Source organism: Arachis duranensis, chromosome 5 (assembly GCF_000817695.3).
Source record: "Arachis duranensis cultivar V14167 chromosome 5, aradu.V14167.gnm2.J7QH, whole genome shotgun sequence".
Lineage (NCBI taxonomy): Eukaryota > Viridiplantae > Streptophyta > Magnoliopsida > Fabales > Fabaceae > Arachis > Arachis duranensis.
In genome coordinates, this window is record NC_029776.3 from 26665747 (window position 1) to 26677866 (window position 12120).

Sequence of the window (12120 nt, forward strand, 5' to 3'; positions counted from 1 at the left end):
GGCCTCTCAGTTGTACAAACACAAGCAATACAGGCAAGTAATACACAAATAAGGTACAAGTAGAACAAGTAGCACATAATCAGGTAACTTAGCATATATAATGTAGAAATCCAAAACAAATAGGCAAACCCAAACAATTCAAACATATGCAAATGATGAATGCCTGCCCTATGGCTAATGATATCATCTGTCGGTTATCAAGCCAACCCGACGTGTCCGGTAGCTAACCCAGGCACAGTCTCTCTGTTGCGTATTAATATCATTAGAGGGAATATGTTCCCTGACACTATTAGAGGGTATCTGCGTCCTGTCGCCATTAGAGGGTATCTGCGCCCTGTCGCTATTAGAGGGTATCGGTGCCCTGTCACCCTTACAACCAGAGAGTGAACACAAGCATGCTTACATTTAACATTTTCCATCATTATTCATTTATCATATTCGTTCATTTATGATATATGCCTTTATACTCAGCCATAATCCATAATGGCTTTGCCGTAACTCGGCAATAACTCAGCCATCCGGCTCACAGTTCAATCCAGAACTAGCCAATTTATCAACATGGCTCCGCCGTATCCGGCAATAACTCAGCCATCCGGCTCATGGTTCAATCAAGAACCAACCATTTATCAACAATTATAGCCCTTCGGCTCATGGCATACACGGTACTTCCACCGCCATCCTCCATATCTCATATAATCATCTTTGATCATCATTGATCACAACTTTTCCCCTTGCTTCATTCGCAAGTTACCACATCCCCTAGCTCCTTCCTCTTTGCTAGGCATATCATAATGATTTAATACATAAGGGGTGAGATCGGAGGCTTATAAGTATGAGATTTAGCTTTTAAAACTCACAAATCAACTTTGGGATGAAAACAGGGCCACGCGTACGCGTACTCCACGCGCACGCGTGGATGGCCACAAAGCTCATCGACGCGTATGCGTCATACACGTGGACGCACGGATTGAAACACAGCCAGACGACGCGTACACGTCAGCCACGCGTACGCGTGGGTGCATTTGCGCCCCAGGCACAAAATTGGCACAACTTTGGCACAACTCTCGGGAAAATTGCTGGGCATTGGGTGCAGCGCATCGACGCGCACGTGCACACCACGCACACGCGTGGATGGTGCCTTCTTGAAGAGCGACGCATACGCGCCAAGTGCACCTACGCGTGGAGGGTCATTCTGCTAAAAATTTTCTAAGTTAAAAGCTGCATAATTCACAGATTCAACCCCAATCTTCCGACGGACATAACTTTCTCATTTTAAATCGTTTTTTGCCCGTTCTTCAAACGGCATGGACATCCCGGATCCCATTTCACTTTTAAATAAGTTTGGCACAAAACGGAGATCCAGAGTCCAAGTTATATCCCATCAAAGTATGCCCAAAAATCATGTTTTCATACAAAACCACAAGGTGCCCTTTTTAAAACAAGCCATTTTCAACCCTTTTTAAAATCAACCAAAACATGCTAGTTTCAACCCTTTTTGAAATCAATCAAAATATACCAAAAACAACATCAAGCCTCGTCAACTCATACATTAACGCTTTACCACGATTCACAAAACCGCCATATAACCATTTTTACCCACAAATCAACTTTAATCATTTCTCAAGTATATATCACAACATACATATCTCTCATGCATCATCATACCATCAAGGCATCAATAATCATGATCACATATATGACCACATAACATACCTCAACCAAAACCAAACATACCTCATCTATACAATTTCACCCAAAATTACCAATTTCCACACTTCAACTCCTCAAACCTCATTATTCAATAACCAATCCAATCATTCATATATTCATTATCTGAAATTCATCTAATCACTTATGTCATCATACAATGCACACATCAACTTACCTTCCTTACCTCTTTCCAGCCTCTGGCCCAAAATTTACGGCCTCAGGCCCAATTTTACAATTTAAATGCATAAACCACAAATCAATACTCATTACCCAATACATCAAATTTTCAATACACCAAGCATACAAGGCCACACAATTCTCAACCCAATCATTAATTCACATTACATACCAACTATACATATTAGCACCAACCATTTACACAATCCAAACTTAATCCTATAGGCATCTAGCCTAGGAATTCTCATCACACCACACGGTACTTAAATGAAACTTAAACCGTACCTCTTGTAGCCAAATCAATTGAGCCTCTTCTTTGGAAGTCTCCACCAACCTTAGCCCCAAGCCTCACCGAAGCTCCTCAAGCAATACCAATCTCCCAATTGTGCACCAAAACCATCAAATGCACTAACATAACCAATATCACATACATACATCAACCTAGGGCTCATAAAAATGACAATTCACAAGGGTTGGAGGGTTTCTTACCTTAACACACAGACGTTTGTGATGAATATCACCCATGGCTCATATTAGAGCACTCCTAAACAACCAAAATCACAAGGTTTCCTCAAAACCCAAACCAAATTCGAATTTGAAGAGGAAAATGAAAACTGGGAAGAGGACAGTGGATTACTCACCAAAAAACTTAAATATAATTGTAGAGGATGAAAAGAGCGATGCGTGGCTACAAACGGCTCGTCAATCGGAGCTCCGTAGCTCAAGTTATGGTGATTTGAAGATCAAAGAGAGTTAGGTTTTCTCTCTTCTCTTCTCTCTTCCCAATTTCAGCGCCCAACACCCCTTCTTTAGGGAAAAATGAGGTGAAATGCTCATAACTAATATTTATATATGTTGGGTCTTGGGCCCACTTAGGCCCGGTTCACTTATTTTTGTCCGTTGGCCCAATTTTGGACCAAAACCTTTAAGATTAGCGCTCTAAATCGCACTTCAAATATTTCTACCTCCCCTAATTATAATTCCTCATTCCTTAATCTTATTTACTCATAATCAATTTTCTCAACTGCAGTACCAGACAGATCTCAGCTGGTACTTCCGGTCAAAATTCCACTGCGCGCTTTTACGCAGAAAACTATGTTTTCCGACTCGGAAAAATTCACTGAATCCAAATATCATATTTAAATCATCAAATTCCAATTGCCAAATCTTCCAACCATATTCGCTCCTATTTAACTTATTATTTAACTAATTTCGGTTAGACCGGGTATTACATTCTACCCCCCTAACAGAAATTTTTGCCCTCGAAAATTCCATCCATCAATACGAGTACGCGAGCATAGTCTGCCTTTATATCAAATGCATAACAGTTCCAAAGTCCTTTTTACTCTGCACGCTTCCGTTGCCGCGCTCTGATTTCTCTATCCCTGAGGGTCTCGGTCGTTCGTTCAACGCCGACCAACAGCCTCGTCCCCTACTTTTACCGTCTCATCAACTCACACCTTATTAAATCTCAAATCATGTTGTCAATAAGATTGCCATCATCGTTAATCATAGCCATTATCCCACATCACTATAATCAATCAACGATCATCACCACACCTTAATCATACTCCATCACTATCCTCTCTCTCTTTCTGCCAAGCCAATTCCTCTAATCACAGTTCAACTCCAAGCATAATCTCCAAACTTACTTTCTTATTCTCAAACCCTCAAATTTCTTCATGACTTGTTGATATAAAATCTCTGGCTTATCAATCAAAAACCCCTTTCATTTCTAGAAATCAAATGAGTTTGGAATAGCAAGTTAACAAAATCATAAGAGTCCGCATTTTCTTTAATAATCTATAAAAGCATTCACTCTTTCAAATTCTTGGGGAAAAATTTTCAACAGTACCTCCCCAAAAATTGGAGTTTACCACCTGTCACGGGTTCCCTCAAACCAATCTCAGTACCGCATCAACATTTCGATTTAATGGTTTTCACATTCGTCTTTAGAAACCAATCATTATAAATCTCAATCTAAATCCAAGGTCACTATGACCAATCATCATAGTACTCATCTCTCAAACACGACAACTTGCACTTTCTCATTATCTAAATCCAATTGTGCATCAATGATAATTTCCTCATCCGCTTTAAAACCATCAAAGCTCACAGCCGCAATCAATTCCAACTATTTGGGGATCATTACTTGCAGTAACCCGCTTAACCCTTCTAGTATTCAAACATAAGATACTATAGTAAACTTTTACAACTCCTATTCGTAGCTATCATGTGTTACTGCTTCCACAAGTTTCCGCTGCTTTATTCTGATCTCTCGTCTAGTACGAGCTCTATCACTTACTCCCTCAAGTACTCAACCACAATTTAGCATGACTGGAATTCAATAGATTTCTATATATGATAGCCAAAACCACATACCAACTTAATCGTACTTTTAACGTGTTGTTACCAATCTTTCGCTTACCAATTCCCAAACCGTCGGATCTAACGGTATCACCCGTTGTTGTAGTGAACACACGACCTTGTTGTTGGTCCTTGGTAGTATTCCGGTTGACCTTCTTAGGACGTTTCTAGGACACATGTCCAACTCCTCTACAACCATGGAAAAGTCCCAATCTACCTCGACACGGAGTTCCCGGATGATGGCTTTGACATCGCCCACCGGTCATTCCACTCTGAGGTTGCTTTCTGTTAAAGGCCTACCAAATCATTTATGCTCACCAAACCTTCTATTAAGATAACTTAGGGTTATCTAGAACAGATCATAATTTTTCATTCGACCATGTATTATGAGTGAATACCAGCCTTCAGCATTATCTAAAGTGGTAAAGAATTAAGTTATTAGTTTTCTTATTACCTCAGGTATGAAAATCGGACCTGGCAGTCTCCCGTTCCTTCCGGTGTGGGCAATCTCTGACCAAATGTCCTAGCTTTCCGCAATAAACTCTTGACCCCTTGTTGGGTATTCTTGATTGTGCTCCCTGTGTTGGGACTCCCGACGGTCATTCTTCACCTCAACAGCCTTCCTCACACATTCTTCAGCAATACGGCTCTTGTTCACAAGTTCGGAGAAGACCCTAATCTCCATCGGTCCAACGGAGCTCAAGATTTCACTTCGATGTCCTCCCTCATACTTAATACACTTCCATTCCTCGAAGTCTCCCGGGGTTCCTTGACACATACGAAAAAACCTGAATAACTCCTCAAATTTATCCGTATACTCAGATACGGACATTGTACCCTGCTTCAGCTATAGTAATTCAAGTTCCTTGACCGTTCTAGCAGAATTTGGGAAGTACTTCTTATAAAATTCCACTTGGAAGGCACCCCAGGTGATAGGATCATTCCCCTGCTGCAGGAGACGTCGAGCCCCTTGCCACCAATGCAATGCTTCTCCCGTGAGCAGATAGGTAGCAAATTCAACACACTGCTCTTCAGGCACTAACTGCGCTTGCAGTGCTCGCTCCATGGCCTGAAACCAGGTGTCAGCTTCAGTCGAATTAGTGGTTCCCTTGAACTTAGGTGGATTAACCTTTAAGAAAGTTGCCAGTGTCATCGGGCCCTGAGCTCCACTTCCGCCATTGCCATTATTGTTTATCTGTTGCCTAAGAGCCTCCGCAGTGGCCTTCATAGTAGCAGCCATATTCTCCAACGCCGCCATAAGTTTTACCGGGTTATTCGGGTTGATTTCCGGTTCCTGAGTACTAGTACGATCTCTCTCACGTCCCCGACCAGGTCCATGAGGCGCCATCTGGTTCCTATACACACCAAACAATCGATATCAAGTTGATCAGTCTCAATATCAGAAGTATAGTGCTTCAAAGTACCAAAGGTACACTCATGAACTTCATGCTAGATGTATCGGTTAGATACCCTAATTAGCACAGGCATAGACTCAGAGTATGCATTGAAGCATAAGCAGTTCCATCCTTCAGGCTCACGAGGACGAACTGCTCTGATACCATAATGTAACACCCTAATATTCAAATCCTTATGCTCGAGTCATAAGTCAATGATATTACAGTGGTACGACTCTCAGGTGGATTTTTAATATATAAATATAGGTAATTTTCGAAAGGAGTATTAATCGAGAAGCCTAAAAAGAGTAGAAATAAAATCGCGAAGACGTATCACTCAGGTTTCGACAACGAAAAGTTAAACTGTTAAGCTGAACGCGATATACAGACAAGGCATAAAGGAGATTAAGAGATAGATAACAGATAGATATTTATAGCATAAGTAAATAGCCACTAGTCGCGATCCGCGGAGTTTAGGCCGGCTAGGGTACAGTATGAAAGCAGTTAACAACAGTATATCCTAATCTCTCCCAAAGGAAACGTAAGAGCCTCTATAGGCAAGTTCCAAAAGAGTTCAATACATAATATAATCTTTTCAAAATAAAGGTGGAGAGATTCTAAGAAAAACACAAAGTAGAGAAAATAAATATCTTCGCCGTCTCTCAAGTGAACCACAGCTCACTCTGAGCACCTGGACCTGTATCTGAAAAATAAGAGATATATACGAAATGAGAACCCCGGGCCCATGGGTTCCCAGTACGGTAAAAGTGCAAAAAAAATACAATGCACTGCAATAAAAATTCACTAGGCAATCCTAAACTTCTTCACCAATTATCCAGCCTAGATTCTCACTAATCCATGAATAGGCAACTGTCGTAAGGGGATACTAAATCTAGTTCATGTTACACATGTTTCCCAACTCGCTGACTCTTCCACGAATCAGACTCAGAATCATAAGCAAAACCATCACCAGTTGTTCTGCCTCAGCAACACTATATCAGTACATCATACCCTCGCCTGGAGCTAGTGAAATCGCATCACTGCGTCTACCCAGGGGGCTCAAAGTATCTCATCCAATGATCATCATCATCATGCAATCACATCATTAATTCATCTCATCAAGAACAGCCCTCAACCTCCACCGACACCAACATGAGTGGCCTCTCAGTTGTACAAACACAAGCAATACAGGCAAGTAATACATAATTAAGGTACAAGTAGAACAAGTAGCACATAATCAGGTAACTTAGCATATATAATGTAGAAATCCAAAACAAATAGGCAAACCCAAACAATTCAAACATATGCAAATGATGTATGCCTGCCCTATGGCTGATGATATCATCTGTCGGTTATCAAGCCAACCCGACGTGTCCGGTAGCTAACTCGGGCACAGTCTCTCTATTGCGTATTAATATCATTAGAGGGAATATGTGCCCTGACACCATTAGAGGGTATCTGCGCCCTGTCGCCATTAGAGGGTATCGGTGCCCTGTCACCCTTACAACCAGAGAGAAAACACAAGCATACATACATTCAACATTTTCTATCATTATTCATTTATCATATTCGTTCATTTATAATATATGCCTTTATATCAGCCATAATCCATAATGGCTTTGCCGTAACTCGGTAATAACTCAGCCATCCGGCTCACAATTCAATCCAAAACTAGCCAATTTATCAACATGGCTCTGCCGTATCCGGTAATAACTCAGCTATCTGGCTCATGGTTCAATCACGAACCAACCATTTATCAATAATTATAGCCCTTCAGCTCATGCCATACACGGTACTTCCACCGCCATCCTCCATATCTCATATAATCATCTTTGATCATCATTGATCACAACTTTTCTCCTTGCTTCATTCGCAAGTTACCACATCCCCTAGCTCCTTCCTCTTTGCTAGGCATATCATAATGATTTAATACATAAGGGGTGAGATTGGAGGCTTAGAAGTATGAGATTTAGCTTTTAAAACTCACAAATCAACTTTGGGATGAAAATAAGGCCACGCGTACGCGTACTCCACGCGCACGCGTGGATGGACACAAAGCTCATCGACGCGTATGCGTCATACACGTGGACGCACGGATTGAAACACAGCCAGACGACCTGTACGCGTCAGCCACGCGTACGCGTGGGTGCATTTGCGCCCCAGGCACAAAACTGGCACAACTCTCGGGAAAATGGCTGGGCATTGGGTGCAGCGCATCGACGCGCACGCGCACACCACGCGCACGCATGGATGGTGCCTTCTTGAAGAACGACGCATACGCGCCAAGTGCGCCTACGCGTGGAGGGTCATTCTGCTAAAAATTTTCTAAGTTAAAAGCTGCAGAATTCACAGATTCAACCCCAATCTTCCGACGAACATAACTTTCTCATTTTAAATCGTTTTTCCCCCGTTCTTCGAATGGCATGGACATCCCGGATCCAATTTCACTTCTAAACAAGTTTGGCACAAAACAGAGATCCAGAGTCCAAGTTATGTCCCATCAAAGTATTCCCAAAAACCATATTTTCATACAAAACCACAAGGTGCCCTTTTCAAAACAAGTCATTTTCAACCCTTTTTAAAATCAACCAAAACATGCTAGTTTCAACCCTTTTTGAAATCAATCAAAATATACCAAAATCAACATCAAGCCTCCTCAACTCATACATTAAGGCTTTGCCACGATTCACAAAATCGCCATATAACCATTTTTACCCATTTCAAACAAATGGCTAAATTACAAACACATTAACATGTCATACATCTTTCCTCATCCCAATTTCCAACAATACTATTTTCAATCAATCATCATTACACATAATCAATATTATACTCACTGTCACATGGTTTCACCCACAAATCAACCTTAATCATTTCTCAAGTATATATCACAACATACATATCTCTCATGCATCATCATACCATCAAGGCATCAATAATCATGATCACATATATGACCATATAACATACCTCAACCAAAACCAAACATACCTCATCTATACAATTTCACCCAAAATTACCAATTTCCACACTTCAACTCCTCAAACCTCATTATTCAATAACCAACCCAATCATTCATATATTCATTATCTGAAATTCATCCAATCACTTGTGTCATCATACAACACACACATCAACTTACCTTCCTTACCTCTTTCCGGCCTCTGGCCCAAAATTTACGACCTCCAGCCCAATTTCACAATTCTCAACCCAATCATTAATTCACATTACATACCAACTATGAATATTTGTACCAACCATTTACACAATCCAAACTTAATCCTACGGGCATCTAGCCTAGAAATTCTCATCACACCACACGGTACTTAAATGAAACTTAAACCGTACCTCTTGTAGCCAAATCAATTGAGCCTCTTCTTTGGAAGTCTCCACCAACCTTAGTCCCAAGCCTCACCAAAGCTCCTCAAGCAATACCAATCTCCTAATTGTACACCAAAACCATCAAATGCACTAACATAACCAATATCACATACATACATCAACCTAGGACTCATAAAAATGACAATTCACAAGGGTTGGAGAGTTTCTTACCTTAACCCACTGAAGTTTGTGATGAATATCACCCATGACTCATACTAGAGCACTCCTAAACAACCAAAATCACAAGGTTTCCTCAAAACCCAAACCAAATTCGAATTTGAAGAAGAAAATGAAAAATGGGCAGAGGACAATGGATTACTCACCACAAAACTTAGATAGAATTGTAGAGGATGAGAAGAGCGACGCGTGGCCGCAAACGGCTCATCAATCGGAGCTCCGTAGCTCAAGTTATGGTGATTTGAAGATCAAAGAGAGTTAGATTTTCTCTCTTCTCTTCTCTCTTCCCAATTTCAGTGCCCAACACACCTTCTTTAGGGCAAAATGAGTTAAAATACTCATAACTAATATTTATATATGTTGGATCTTGGGCCCACTTAGGCCCGGTTCACTTATTTTTGTCCGTTGGCCCAATTTTGGACCAAAACCTTTAAGATTATCGCTCTAAATCGCACTTCAAATATTTCTACCTCCCCTAATTATAATTCCTCATTTCTTAATCTTATTTACTCATAATCAATTTTCTCAGCTGCAGTACTAGACAGATCTCAGCCGGTACTTCCGGTCAAAATTCCACTACGCGCTTTAACGTAGAAAACTATGTTTTCCGACTCGAAAAAATTTACTAAATCCAAATATCATATTTAAATCATCAAATTCCAATTGCCAAATCTTCTAATCATATTTGCTCCTATTTAACTTATTATTTAATTAATTTTGATTAGACCGGGTATTACATGGGCAACATTATGTAGATTGAAAATAAATTGAATTTCGTAACTTTAAATTTGATTTGTACAAAATTCAATATTTGAAATTATAATTTTTGAAATCTACTCAATTATTAGCCCTTATAAATTCGGAGCACCTAGATCATAGATAGTCAAAAGTTTTTATAATTTAGCTATTCGTACGAGAAAATACTTAGTTAATTTTAACTTGAATTAACTAATATCACAAAAATATGTCTTCGAGTGGGAGAGGTAGGAGGCCGAGCAAGGGAAAAGATAGATCTACCATCAATGTCACAAGCGAATCAATAGAGTCTTGTGTAAACATCATGGACAAGAATAGGACAAAGCAGATGAAAAGAATGCTCAAACAAATAATAGATACTTCATCAAGGTAACCAGTCCAATTTTATTGTACAACTAAATATGGTCATTAACTGTGCTAAGAGAAATACCAATGTCTAAGGAAGGCTCTGCTAGGGTTTCTAAGCAAGAAGAAGACTTGGTGCAGCATAGCACCAAAAAAGTGAAAACGCGTGCCAGCGTTGATCTTAATCAACCAAGCGAGGACATGGAAGTTACTGGTCCTTGTGATGGAAATAAGTCGGGAGCTTCCAAAATCTCGTATAAGGATACGCTCCTCACCGTGGCAGGCTCTATCATTGAGGATGAGCATGTTGACATGGAAGAGGTTAATGAAGACATATCAGATCCAGAGAATAGATGGTACCAAGATGCGGATAAAGAAACCCATGAAGAGGAACCGTTCAATCCTTGTCCCACCATTCCTATTTCGAAGGAAGAGTTCGACGAGTGGTGTAAACCATGGAGATCCGCACTCTATGTCAAGCTTTTGGGCAAAAGAGTTGGCTTAGGATTTATGGAACAACGATTAAAGAGAGACTGGGGTAAGAAAGGCTCTATTAATGTTATTGATATGGATCGTGATTATTTTTTGGTTCACTTTGCAGATACGAAAGACTACTCTTATGCTTTAATGGAAGGACCTTGGATGATTGCCGGACACTATCTCATTGTGCAAAGATGGCGACCTTTTTTCTTGGAATCTGAGAAAGTAGTGAGGAAAATTGCTGCCTGGATTCAGATACCAAACCTCCCTATTGAGCTCTATAACCAGAAATTTCTATGGAGAGTTGGGTCTACTATTGGTCACATGCTCAAAATTGATCGGTCAACCTCAATCCATTCTAGAGGACGCTTTGCTAGGATTTGTGTCAAAATTGATCTTGCCAAAAAACTGGTCCCTAGGATCTCGGTTCTTGGATCAGAACTCTATATTGAATATGAAGGACTGCACCAAATTTGCTTCTCTTGCGGCAAGTATGGTCACAGGTCTGATTTGTGCACTGATGAGTGGCGGACGAAATTGTGATCCTCAAAGTTGGTCTCTTTGTACTTGTATGAAATTTAAATATTGGCTCTATCAAGAATACCCCAAAGAGATCATGGTATGATGAATTGGGATCTTAATAATCCCTGGTAATGGCACCAACAGCTTAGTGTTGTTCTTGGACCAAAAGAGTTACAAGCACTATTAGAGAATCTCACAACTCCGTTCAACTAACCAGCAAGTGCACTGGGTCATCCAAGTAATACCTTACGTGAGTAAGGGTCGATCCCACGGAGATTGTTGGTATGAAGCAAGCTATGGTCACTTTGTAAATCTCAGTTAGGCAGATTAAATGGTTTATGATAAGTTCGAAAATAAATAATAAACAGAAAATAAAATAGTAAATAGTTACTCATATAATTCCATGGCGAAAATTTCAGATAGGCATATGGAGATGCTGTGCTCCTCTCGAATCTCTACTTTCTTATTACATTCATCCAATTTCTTCTTACTCCTTTCCATGGCAAGCTGTATGTAGGGCATCACCGTCGTTAATGGCTACTTTTCATCCTCTCGGGAAAATGGTCCTATGCGCTGTCACTGCATGGCTAATCGTCTGGAGGCATCACCCTTGTCGATGGCTACATCCCATCCTCTCAGTGAAAATGGTCCAAATGCTCTGTCACAGCACGGCTAATCATCTATCGGTTCTCAATCAGGTTGGAATAGAATCCCTTGATTCTTTTGCGTCTGTCACTAACGCCCAGCCTTCAGGAGTTTGAAGCTCGTCACAGTCATTCAATACCGGAATCCTACTCGGAATACCACAAAC

The 12120-nt window shown here is 40.5% G+C and overlaps 1 protein-coding gene across 1 annotated transcript; it reads left to right on the top strand.

Moving 5' to 3' along the window:
* The first annotated feature begins 10394 nt into the window (after nt 1-10394).
* Nucleotides 10395-11330, top strand: LOC107488895 (uncharacterized). Its single transcript, XM_016109686.1, has one exon. It carries the CDS (start codon nt 10395-10397, stop codon nt 11328-11330), a length of 936 nt encoding a protein of 311 aa, XP_015965172.1.
* Nucleotides 11331-12120: the final 790 nt, after the last annotated feature.